The sequence below is a fragment of the Cyrtonyx montezumae genome, unplaced genomic scaffold (genome assembly GCF_038088225.1).
Source record: "Cyrtonyx montezumae isolate F1298 unplaced genomic scaffold, pur_monq_1.0 scaffold_44, whole genome shotgun sequence".
NCBI lineage: Eukaryota > Metazoa > Chordata > Aves > Galliformes > Odontophoridae > Cyrtonyx > Cyrtonyx montezumae.
Window position 1 is genome coordinate 688,185 of NW_027072050.1, and position 12,483 is coordinate 700,667.

At 58.7% G+C, this 12,483-nt stretch overlaps 1 protein-coding gene across 1 annotated transcript; it reads left to right on the plus strand.

Annotated features, from left to right (window-relative positions):
- Nucleotides 1-39: 39 nt before the first annotated feature.
- Nucleotides 40-12,132, plus strand: LOC136055536 (uncharacterized). The gene is made up of 9 exons (XM_065747329.1): nt 40-120; nt 313-346; nt 3,535-4,247; nt 5,502-5,568; nt 5,929-6,036; nt 6,126-6,298; nt 9,667-10,338; nt 11,593-11,659; nt 12,020-12,132. The coding sequence occupies exons 1-9, from the start codon at nt 40-42 to the stop codon at nt 12,130-12,132; spliced, it is 2,028 nt and encodes a 675-aa protein (XP_065603401.1).
- Nucleotides 12,133-12,483: the final 351 nt, after the last annotated feature.

A 12,483-nucleotide genomic window follows, 5' to 3' on the forward strand; every position in this document is an offset into this window, starting at 1 on the left:
AGACCCTTCCCCCCACAACTTCCCTCTATCCCCGCAGAGATGTGGAGAGCCCCGTGCGGATGCTACTTCGACCTCCGTGTCTTTCGCCTCCGGTGGGCAAACACTGCCGTGCCCCCACCGGCCAACCCCACCGGCCAACCTTGGATGCCCAGCAATGGCTGCGCAGCTCTGCAGAGCTGGGTGACCCCCGCAGCCCCCCCAGAGCAATTCGTGCCCTACACGGAGCAGGGCATAGCTGTGGCCCCAGTGGTGCCCTCAGTCCACACCTCCCAGCAGCTGGAGGGGCAGATGCAGCACTTGAACATCTCAGAGGCAGCCCCGGGTGGCAGCAGTGGTATCCCCACGGGTGACACCGTCCCCCTCCACAGCAACACCCCAGTGGGCACCTTTGCTGCCCCGTCTCCAAGAGATCGAGAACAGCAGGGAGAGCCTAGACAGAGATGTGCCCGGTGAGATGCTGCAGGAGGATTGGTTTACCAACCAATGGACTGGTTTACAAACAACATCTTGAGCTGCCTTGAAGTTGTTTCACATTTGCATTTGTGATGATGGCACACAGACTGCGCTACATGAGGTTCTATACTGCTGTTGCTTTTTCATGTTCCTGCTTTTTGTGGTACGTGACGCAGATGAGTATTAATTTAGTACACTCAAATAGTGCTTTCCAGAATTTGTTGCTAATTCATGAATTGCAAGTTTTGTTTCTTGCTTTACTTTGTCATTGTCTTCTGAAAATAAGAAACGTTTGACTTCTCAAAAGCTCCATGTTTTTTTCCTCTTTAAACGGTAATAACTAAGTAATTTTACAGAAGGTGAAGAGTTGTGAAATGGGAAGTTTATGTTCACAGTTTCCCATTCTCTGAAGAATCTTTATTGCCAGAGCGCTGCTAGATTGTTAGTTGTGTTTCTGTTTTGCTGTGTGGTTTTTCATACCTTTCAATACCTTAAAAGTAGAAGCTTCCTGTTTACAGTCATGCTAGTGGGTTTTTTTTTCAAATTGTCACTGAGTAAAAAAAGCTTCCTGCCATTATACATATCATTATTTGCCCTTGAAGGACTTTCTATGCCAAATAGGAGGTTCTGAGATTATTAACCCACCCCTAAGGCAGATGGGGTCACTTCTGGGGGGACAGGGGTGCAGAGCCTTCCAAGGGGGGGCCCACTCCAGAGCCTGGGTTGTTCTCCCTGCTGCAGCAAAAGAACCCCAAATAACCCAAAGAAAAGTAAGGGAGGGAAGGAGCTGCTGGCAGGACACTACCCCACTCCCCTCGTCCACCCAACATAAAGCCACAGTACCAGAGGAAAAATAACATCACCTTCGCAGCCAGAAAGCGCCGGAAAACTTCACCTCTCTTTATTGAGCATTTCACATCTGAGCTCCTCAACTTCATAGCAATGCAGCCAACACAGCACCTTCAGGCCACAGTGCCACCACTCTGCCACGCTCGAGCTCTCGGTGTCCCCATCGCCAGCCCCAGGACATGGAGGAGCGACGGGGTCCCAGCAACATCCCGGACCCCAGCAGAACCAGTGGCCATCACCAGAGCACAGAGCCCGATTACGGGCAGCGAGGATGGCTCAGGCACCCAAAAGCTCGGGGTGCTGCCCTGCCCTGAGCATCCTCACTCCAAAACAGAAGCACAGGCAGCAGCAGCGCCTCTGTGGGCCACAGAGAGACGCTCTGCTCAAGAAAAGAAGGAAAAGAAGAGTTCCTAAAGAAAAAAAGACGCCGAGCAGAGAGTCGGGGATGGGGACGCCACAAACGGACCCAGAGCCAGAAGGAGACCGTAACAAGTGCTGCAAACGCATAGGAAATCCAGCAGCTACACAGGACGGAAAGGTCACGGGCACACACTCGGAGAGCTCAGCGCAGCAGTTTACCTTTCGGGCCCAAATTGAACGCCCAGAGCAAAGACGAGGCCCGGACGGCACTCCGGGCAGTCGCAGGAGCAGCAGCAGGGACGGTCCCCGTCCTGAGCTCCAGAGTGGCAAGTCGGGGAAGCAGCGCAGATCCACGGTGCCACGGTGGGGCCTCCATGCAAACAGCCCACAGCTGTGGGGAAGCCACAGCCAGAAAGCCCATAGGGCACGACGAGGCCACGGGGCAGCTCCCAAGAGAAGCCCGGGCAGCTCCGGCCCCGCTCCGCACAGAGGGCGGAGCTGAGGGAGCCCACGGCCTTTCGGAGTCCTCAGCAGCAGCACAAGCGCTCCCGGCTGGCAAAGCGAGCAGCCCAACACCGCCGCGCTGCAGCACAGCCACAGCGCCTCGGCCCGCTCCTCCCGCCGCCCTGAGGGGGCCCGCTCTCCGCCCGCCCTTTTCTAGCCGCCCCGGCCCGTCGCGTGAGTGACGTCATCGCCGCGTGCGGCAGCAATGGCGGCAATGGCGGCAGTGGCGCCGGTCCGGGAGCGGTGAGTGCGGGGCCCGGGGGCTCACGTGTGCTCCCCCCGATCCCTGCGACATCGGCCGCCCCACGGGGCCGTCCCCGGGCCTGGGCTGCGTTGGGGGGAGCGAGCGGGAGATGCTGGTGCTCCTCGCTCAGGGGCTGCGGCCTACAGGGGGGCACCGGGGACGGCGCGGCCGCGTCCCGGGATGCGGCTGGATGGGGGTGGGGATGGGATCGGAGATTGGGAAGTGGCTTTGCTTGGGGTTGGGAGTGGGGATGGGCTCAGGGAGGGGGGCAGGGATGGAGTTGGGCATGGACATGAGGGGTTTGGGATGACGACGGGTTCGAGGATTAGGATGAGGTTGAGAAAGGAATGGAATCAAGGATGGGGATGGGGACTTAGCTGGGGTTGGGAGTGGGATGGAGTTGGGAATGGAGATGAGATCGAGGAGGGGGTGGGGATGAAGATGAGGGTGGGTTTCAGGATGGGGACAGGGATGAGGTCAAGGAGATAGGATCGAGGATGGGGATAGGGATTTAATTGGGGTTGTGTTCAGGGATACAGTTGGGAATGGGGATGAGGTCGAGGAGGGGATGAGAGTGGGGGCACTCTGTGGCGCTGGCAGTGCAGCTCTTCACAGCTTCTTGATTCTTCTGCAGGTTCATTGCTTCCAAGGAGCGGTTCCATGCCTACCGGAGAGCCAACGGGGAGCCCGGCAGCCGAGGGGGTGGTGAGGAGGAGGAGGAAGAGAAGGAGAAGGAGGCTGTCAGCAAGCAGAGCAAGCCCCCTGCCAAGAGGGGGAGGTTGGATGCACAGGGCCAGGACGGAGAGAGGCAAGGGGAGCCCGAGGATGGGGAGCAGGAGCCCATGGAGCGCAAACGAGCCCGGGGGCAGAACAAGAGCAGGCCCTGCATGAAGCCCAACCACTACGAGAAGAGCCGGTTATGCCCATCAGTCACGCAGGTATGACATGGAGTGTGATGCTCTGCTTTGCTCTTGGTGGGTTTCTTGATTTTTCTAGTTAGGAGAGCACACCCCAGAGTGATGGAAGGCAAAGATGCACCAGGGTGACCCCCCAGAGGAAGGGAGCTGAGGGCAGGTCCATTGCAAAACTACAAGAAGAACCTTGGATGCCCAGCAATGGCTGAGCGGCTCCGCAGAGCTCGGCGACCCCCGCAGCCCCCCCGGAGCAATTCGTGCCCTACAAGGAGCAGGGCATAGCTGTGGCCCCAGTAGTGCCCTCAGTCCCCACCTTCCAGCAGCTGGAGGGGCAGATCCAACACTTGAACATCTCAGAGGCAGCCCCAGGTGGCAGCAGTGGTATCCCCACGGGTGACACCGTCCCCCTCCACAGCAACATCCCAGCGGGCATCTTTGCTGCCCCCAGTCCCCAAGAGATAGAGAACAGCCTGGAGAGCCTAGACAGAGATGTGCCCGAAGAGGTGCTGCTGGAGGAGGCTGCAAGGCTCTTCAACTGCTCCCCTGAGATGCTGAGCGGATCTGATCCTGAGCCCCAGGGGATCAACCACGGCCTCCCCAGCAGCATCCCCGTGCTCCAAGACCTCGGGGATCTCTGTGACCTCGATGAGATCATCACCTCTCACAGCATGAGCTCACTCTCACTGCCCGAAGAGATTCTCTCTTGCGACTACAGCGTCCCTGAAGCCTCCAGCATGAAGCTGAGCACGGAGCAGCTCAACCACGTTTGGATGTGCCCCAAGGAGGCGCGACAGGATCTGACACTGTCAGAAATGCTGCTGGCAATGCCCCGGGGTGATGAGCTCCAGCCGAAGGCCAAGTCAGAAAAGAGGGGGAAAAAGGAGCGAAGCAGCTTCCTGATGAGAAAAAGCCACAAAGAGAGGGTCTCCCCCTGCAGCAGTGGTGTAGAAGAGCAGGGTTAGAGCCATTCATATAGGAAAGGGGGGAGGGAAAGGTGGGATGAGGATAGTGTTCTGTTGTTGTACAGTTTCTCTCGTTTCCTAATAAATGTTTGTTCTGATCCGCTCCACGTCTTGCTGGGGTTGAAACAGCCCTTGGGGGGGGGAAGCTGGGACAGACACAGAAAGTGGTGTCCCCAGCCCAGAAGTGAAGCTCAGATCAAGGGCAGAGGAAGGCTGCAGTGCCTTCACCCCCCTAAGGCAGATGGGGTCACTTCTGGGGGGACGGGGGTGCACAGCCTTCCAAGGGGGGGCCCACTCCAGAGCCTGGGTTGTTCTCCCTGCTGTAGCAAAAGAACCCCAAATAACCCAAAGAAAAGTAAGGGAGGGAGCTGCTGGCAGGACACTACCCCACTCCCCTCGTCCACCCAACATAAAGCCACAGTACCAGAGGAAAAATAACATCACCTTCTGTATGGTAAATAACCCCCAAGGATGGTACTCAGTGAAAACAGTATGGAAGATGGTATATTTAGTAGGCTTATATAGATGGTGCACAGACAGCCGGCAAAGGATGGTGGCTCGGCTTCAGGATGAAAGAGGCTTGCCGTGGACGCCACGCAGGAGGGATCTCCAAGAAGAGATCCTTCCCCGGTGGTGGTCTGCCCTTAAATGGGGTTTGGGAGATGTGGAGCCAGGCTCCACCCGTTCCAATCACACAGGTATATCACCTTTAGCTGTGGCCCTGTGGCTGCCTCGGTGCTCAGCTCAGGTGATCCATCAGTGGTTCAGGCCGTGATTCAACGGTTCCCATACACCGTGGGTACAGCGTGGCTGCACAGAAGGATGCAGAAGGGGATGTCCAAAAATTACCCGTAAAAGCCACAGCTTTTCAGCCAGGCCTGGCTTGAGACGGATCCGGGAGCACGTGGGGAGCAGATGTGGTTAAGGGCGGTGGGTTCAAGGGCAGGGACACGGGGGGGAGAGGATGGGTGGCCCACGGTGCAGCCCCCGGGCAGCTCTCCAGGGCAGCGTGACACTGCACGAAAACTCACTGCAGTGCATCATGAAAGTCAGGCATGAGAGTCAGGCATCCGGAGCCGGAGCCTCAGCAGAGAGCATCTCCACCAGCCCCAAACACAACGGGAACCCCAAACGGGGCTCCACGTGCAGCCCCAAGCTCACACGTCCCTATGGTGGGCGCACGGATGGCCCCAGCACACATTGCTCTCTCCACAGCCACAGAAATCCCCCCTGGGCTGCAGTGATGGGAGCTCTGACCCCTTACCACCTTATAACGACCACGGTGAGGTCACTGCACCTCGCGGTTAACCCTGTAAGCTCATTGGAGGTGAGGAGGACGTGGTGGGCGGGGACAGAGCACGAGGACCCCCAGTAACGACCACCGGCAGGAGACCCCAACCGTTGGCAGTTGGAGCCGCTGCTCAAGAGCAGCAGACGCAGCTCTCTGCTGCTTACTTCTGTGCTTCGTACTTCTCCCTGGCACCTCCGAAGCTCATCTATCCTGAGCTCCTCAACAGCGCAGGTGAGCAGCAGGGGGGCCCCGCTCGCCCCACGCCGGCGCTGCCGTCCCTTCTCCGTCCCCCTCCGGGCTCCTCCTGGCGGTTGGGGAGGGGATCGACGCCGTTTCCCCCATCTCTTCCAGTCTCAGCCAAACCCTGCCAGCCCCCTGCGAGGCAGCAGCCCCCGCTGGCAGCCCCGGGCACCTGGTTTACACCGATGGCAACCGGCGCAGCCAACGCTCTCCCACCAGGTTAGACGTGCCCCTACCCGCAGTGGGAGCTCTCCGGGGGAGGGGGTTTCAAAGACCCTTCCCCCCACAACTTCCCTCTATCCCCGCAGAGATGTGGAGAGCCCCGTGCGGATGCTACTTCGACCTCCGTGTCTTTCGCCTCCGGTGGGCAAACACTGCCGTGCCCCCACCGGCCAACCCCACCGGCCAACCTTGGATGCCCAGCAATGGCTGCGCAGCTCTGCAGAGCTGGGTGACCCCCGCAGCCCCCCCAGAGCAATTCGTGCCCTACACGGAGCAGGGCATAGCTGTGGCCCCAGTGGTGCCCTCAGTCCACACCTCCCAGCAGCTGGAGGGGCAGATGCAGCACTTGAACATCTCAGAGGCAGCCCCGGGTGGCAGCAGTGCTATCCCCACGGGTGACACCGTCCCCCTCCACAGCAACACCCCAGTGGGCACCTTTGCTGCCCCGTCTCCAAGAGATCGAGAACAGCAGGGAGAGCCTAGACAGAGATGTGCCCGGTGAGATGCTGCAGGAGGATTGGTTTACCAACCAATGGACTGGTTTACAAACAACATCTTGAGCTGCCTTGAAGTTGTTTCACATTTGCATTTGTGATGATGGCACACAGACTGCGCTACATGAGGTTCTATACTGCTGTTGCTTTTTCATGTTCCTGCTTTTTGTGGTACGTGACGCAGATGAGTATTAATTTAGTAAACTCAAATAGTGCTTTCCAGAATTTGTTGCTAATTCATGAATTGCAAGTTTTGTTTCTTGCTTTACTTTGTCATTGTCTTCTGAAAATAAGAAACGTTTGACTTCTCAAAAGCTCCATGTTTTTTTCCTCTTTAAACGGTAATAACTAAGTTAAAATTTTACAGAAGGTGAAGAGTTGTGAAATGGGAAGTTTATGTTCACAGTTTCCCATTCTCTGAAGAATCTTTATTGCCAGAGCGCTGCTAGATTGTTAGTTGTGTTTCTGTTTTGCTGTGTGGTTTTTCATTCCTTTCAATACCTTAAAAGTAGAAGCTTCCTGTTTACAGTCATGCTAGTGGGTTTTTTTTTCAAATTGTCACTGAGTAAAAAAAGCTTCCTGCCATTATACATATCATTATTTGCCCTTGAAGGACTTTCTATGCCAAATAGGAGGTTCTGAGATTATTAACCCACCCCTAAGGCAGATGGGGTCACTTCTGGGGGGACAGGGGTGCAGAGCCTTCCAAGGGGGGGCCCACTCCAGAGCCTGGGTTGTTCTCCCTGCTGCAGCAAAAGAACCCCAAATAACCCAAAGAAAAGTAAGGGAGGGAAGGAGCTGCTGGCAGGACACTACCCCACTCCCCTCGTCCACCCAACATAAAGCCACAGTACCAGAGGAAAAATAACATCACCTTCGCAGCCAGAAAGCGCCGGAAAACTTCACCTCTCTTTATTGAGCATTTCACATCTGAGCTCCTCAACTTCATAGCAATGCAGCCAACACAGCACCTTCAGGCCACAGTGCCACCACTCTGCCACGCTCGAGCTCTCGGTGTCCCCATCGCCAGCCCCAGGACATGGAGGAGCGACGGGGTCCCAGCAACATCCCGGACCCCAGCAGAACCAGTGGCCATCACCAGAGCACAGAGCCCGATTACGGGCAGCGAGGATGGCTCAGGCACCCAAAAGCTCGGGGTGCTGCCCTGCCCTGAGCATCCTCACTCCAAAACAGAAGCACAGGCAGCAGCAGCGCCTCTGTGGGCCACAGAGAGACGCTCTGCTCAAGAAAAGAAGGAAAAGAAGAGTTCCTAAAGAAAAAAAGACGCCGAGCAGAGAGTCGGGGATGGGGACGCCACAAACGGACCCAGAGCCAGAAGGAGACCGTAACAAGTGCTGCAAACGCATAGGAAATCCAGCAGCTACACAGGACGGAAAGGTCACGGGCACACACTCGGAGAGCTCAGCGCAGCAGTTTACCTTTCGGGCCCAAATTGAACGCCCAGAGCAAAGACGAGGCCCGGACGGCACTCCGGGCAGTCGCAGGAGCAGCAGCAGGGACGGTCCCCGTCCTGAGCTCCAGAGTGGCAAGTCGGGGAAGCAGCGCAGATCCACGGTGCCACGGTGGGGCCTCCATGCAAACAGCCCACAGCTGTGGGGAAGCCACAGCCAGAAAGCCCATAGGGCACGACGAGGCCACGGGGCAGCTCCCAAGAGAAGCCCGGGCAGCTCCGGCCCCGCTCCGCACAGAGGGCGGAGCTGAGGGAGCCCACGGCCTTTCGGAGTCCTCAGCAGCAGCACAAGCGCTCCCGGCTGGCAAAGCGAGCAGCCCAACACCGCCGCGCTGCAGCACAGCCACAGCGCCTCGGCCCGCTCCTCCCGCCGCCCTGAGGGGGCCCGCTCTCCGCCCGCCCTTTTCTAGCCGCCCCGGCCCGTCGCGTGAGTGACGTCATCGCCGCGTGCGGCAGCAATGGCGGCAATGGCGGCAGTGGCGCCGGTCCGGGAGCGGTGAGTGCGGGGCCCGGGGGCTCACGTGTGCTCCCCCCGATCCCTGCGACATCGGCCGCCCCACGGGGCCGTCCCCGGGCCTGGGCTGCGTTGGGGGGAGCGAGCGGGAGATGCTGGTGCTCCTCGCTCAGGGGCTGCGGCCTACAGGGGGGCACCGGGGACGGCGCGGCCGCGTCCCGGGATGCGGCTGGATGGGGGTGGGGATGGGATCGGAGATTGGGAAGTGGCTTTGCTTGGGGTTGGGAGTGGGGATGGGCTCAGGGAGGGGGGCAGGGATGGAGTTGGGCATGGACATGAGGGGTTTGGGATGACGACGGGTTCGAGGATTAGGATGAGGTTGAGAAAGGAATGGAATCAAGGATGGGGATGGGGACTTAGCTGGGGTTGGGAGTGGGATGGAGTTGGGAATGGAGATGAGATCGAGGAGGGGGTGGGGATGAAGATGAGGGTGGGTTTCAGGATGGGGACAGGGATGAGGTCAAGGAGATAGGATCGAGGATGGGGATAGGGATTTAATTGGGGTTGTGTTCAGGGATACAGTTGGGAATGGGGATGAGGTCGAGGAGGGGATGAGAGTGGGGGCACTCTGTGGCGCTGGCAGTGCAGCTCTTCACAGCTTCTTGATTCTTCTGCAGGTTCATTGCTTCCAAGGAGCGGTTCCATGCCTACCGGAGAGCCAACGGGGAGCCCGGCAGCCGAGGGGGTGGTGAGGAGGAGGAGGAAGAGAAGGAGAAGGAGGCTGTCAGCAAGCAGAGCAAGCCCCCTGCCAAGAGGGGGAGGTTGGATGCACAGGGCCAGGACGGAGAGAGGCAAGGGGAGCCCGAGGATGGGGAGCAGGAGCCCATGGAGCGCAAACGAGCCCGGGGGCAGAACAAGAGCAGGCCCTGCATGAAGCCCAACCACTACGAGAAGAGCCGGTTATGCCCATCAGTCACGCAGGTATGACATGGAGTGTGATGCTCTGCTTTGCTCTTGGTGGGTTTCTTGATTTTTCTAGTTAGGAGAGCACACCCCAGAGTGATGGAAGGCAAAGATGCACCAGGGTGACCCCCCAGAGGAAGGGAGCTGAGGGCAGGTCCATTGCAAAACTACAAGAAGAACCTTGGATGCCCAGCAATGGCTGAGCGGCTCCGCAGAGCTCGGCGACCCCCGCAGCCCCCCCGGAGCAATTCGTGCCCTACAAGGAGCAGGGCATAGCTGTGGCCCCAGTAGTGCCCTCAGTCCCCACCTTCCAGCAGCTGGAGGGGCAGATCCAACACTTGAACATCTCAGAGGCAGCCCCAGGTGGCAGCAGTGGTATCCCCACGGGTGACACCGTCCCCCTCCACAGCAACATCCCAGCGGGCATCTTTGCTGCCCCCAGTCCCCAAGAGATAGAGAACAGCCTGGAGAGCCTAGACAGAGATGTGCCCGAAGAGGTGCTGCTGGAGGAGGCTGCAAGGCTCTTCAACTGCTCCCCTGAGATGCTGAGCGGATCTGATCCTGAGCCCCAGGGGATCAACCACGGCCTCCCCAGCAGCATCCCCGTGCTCCAAGACCTCGGGGATCTCTGTGACCTCGATGAGATCATCACCTCTCACAGCATGAGCTCACTCTCACTGCCCGAAGAGATTCTCTCTTGCGACTACAGCGTCCCTGAAGCCTCCAGCATGAAGCTGAGCACGGAGCAGCTCAACCACGTTTGGATGTGCCCCAAGGAGGCGCGACAGGATCTGACACTGTCAGAAATGCTGCTGGCAATGCCCCGGGGTGATGAGCTCCAGCCGAAGGCCAAGTCAGAAAAGAGGGGGAAAAAGGAGCGAAGCAGCTTCCTGATGAGAAAAAGCCACAAAGAGAGGGTCTCCCCCTGCAGCAGTGGTGTAGAAGAGCAGGGTTAGAGCCATTCATATAGGAAAGGGGGGAGGGAAAGGTGGGATGAGGATAGTGTTCTGTTGTTGTACAGTTTCTCTCGTTTCCTAATAAATGTTTGTTCTGATCCGCTCCACGTCTTGCTGGGGTTGAAACAGCCCTTGGGGGGGGGAAGCTGGGACAGACACAGAAAGTGGTGTCCCCAGCCCAGAAGTGAAGCTCAGATCAAGGGCAGAGGAAGGCTGCAGTGCCTTCACCCCCCTAAGGCAGATGGGGTCACTTCTGGGGGGACGGGGGTGCACAGCCTTCCAAGGGGGGGCCCACTCCAGAGCCTGGGTTGTTCTCCCTGCTGTAGCAAAAGAACCCCAAATAACCCAAAGAAAAGTAAGGGAGGGAGCTGCTGGCAGGACACTACCCCACTCCCCTCGTCCACCCAACATAAAGCCACAGTACCAGAGGAAAAATAACATCACCTTCTGTATGGTAAATAACCCCCAAGGATGGTACTCAGTGAAAACAGTATGGAAGATGGTATATTTAGTAGGCTTATATAGATGGTGCACAGACAGCCGGCAAAGGATGGTGGCTCGGCTTCAGGATGAAAGAGGCTTGCCGTGGACGCCACGCAGGAGGGATCTCCAAGAAGAGATCCTTCCCCGGTGGTGGTCTGCCCTTAAATGGGGTTTGGGAGATGTGGAGCCAGGCTCCACCCGTTCCAATCACACAGGTATATCACCTTTAGCTGTGGCCCTGTGGCTGCCTCGGTGCTCAGCTCAGGTGATCCATCAGTGGTTCAGGCCGTGATTCAACGGTTCCCATACACCGTGGGTACAGCGTGGCTGCACAGAAGGATGCAGAAGGGGATGTCCAAAAATTACCCGTAAAAGCCACAGCTTTTCAGCCAGGCCTGGCTTGAGACGGATCCGGGAGCACGTGGGGAGCAGATGTGGTTAAGGGCGGTGGGTTCAAGGGCAGGGACACGGGGGGGAGAGGATGGGTGGCCCACGGTGCAGCCCCCGGGCAGCTCTCCAGGGCAGCGTGACACTGCACGAAAACTCACTGCAGTGCATCATGAAAGTCAGGCATGAGAGTCAGGCATCCGGAGCCGGAGCCTCAGCAGAGAGCATCTCCACCAGCCCCAAACACAACGGGAACCCCAAACGGGGCTCCACGTGCAGCCCCAAGCTCACACGTCCCTATGGTGGGCGCACGGATGGCCCCAGCACACATTGCTCTCTCCACAGCCACAGAAATCCCCCCTGGGCTGCAGTGATGGGAGCTCTGACCCCTTACCACCTTATAACGACCACGGTGAGGTCACTGCACCTCGCGGTTAACCCTGTAAGCTCATTGGAGGTGAGGAGGACGTGGTGGGCGGGGACAGAGCACGAGGACCCCCAGTAACGACCACCGGCAGGAGACCCCAACCGTTGGCAGTTGGAGCCGCTGCTCAAGAGCAGCAGACGCAGCTCTCTGCTGCTTACTTCTGTGCTTCGTACTTCTCCCTGGCACCTCCGAAGCTCATCTATCCTGAGCTCCTCAACAGCGCAGGTGAGCAGCAGGGGGGCCCCGCTCGCCCCACGCCGGCGCTGCCGTCCCTTCTCCGTCCCCCTCCGGGCTCCTCCTGGCGGTTGGGGAGGGGATCGACGCCGTTTCCCCCATCTCTTCCAGTCTCAGCCAAACCCTGCCAGCCCCCTGCGAGGCAGCAGCCCCCGCTGGCAGCCCCGGGCACCTGGTTTACACCGATGGCAACCGGCGCAGCCAACGCTCTCCCACCAGGTTAGACGTGCCCCTACCCGCAGTGGGAGCTCTCCGGGGGAGGGGGTTTCAAAGACCCTTCCCCCCACAACTTCCCTCTATCCCCGCAGAGATGTGGAGAGCCCCGTGCGGATGCTACTTCGACCTCCGTGTCTTTCGCCTCCGGTGGGCAAACACTGCCGTGCCCCCACCGGCCAACCCCACCGGCCAACCTTGGATGCCCAGCAATGGCTGCGCAGCTCTGCAGAGCTGGGTGACCCCCGCAGCCCCCCCAGAGCAATTCGTGCCCTACACGGAGCAGGGCATAGCTGTGGCCCCAGTGGTGCCCTCAGTCCACACCTCCCAGCAGCTGGAGGGGCAGATGCAGCACTTGAACA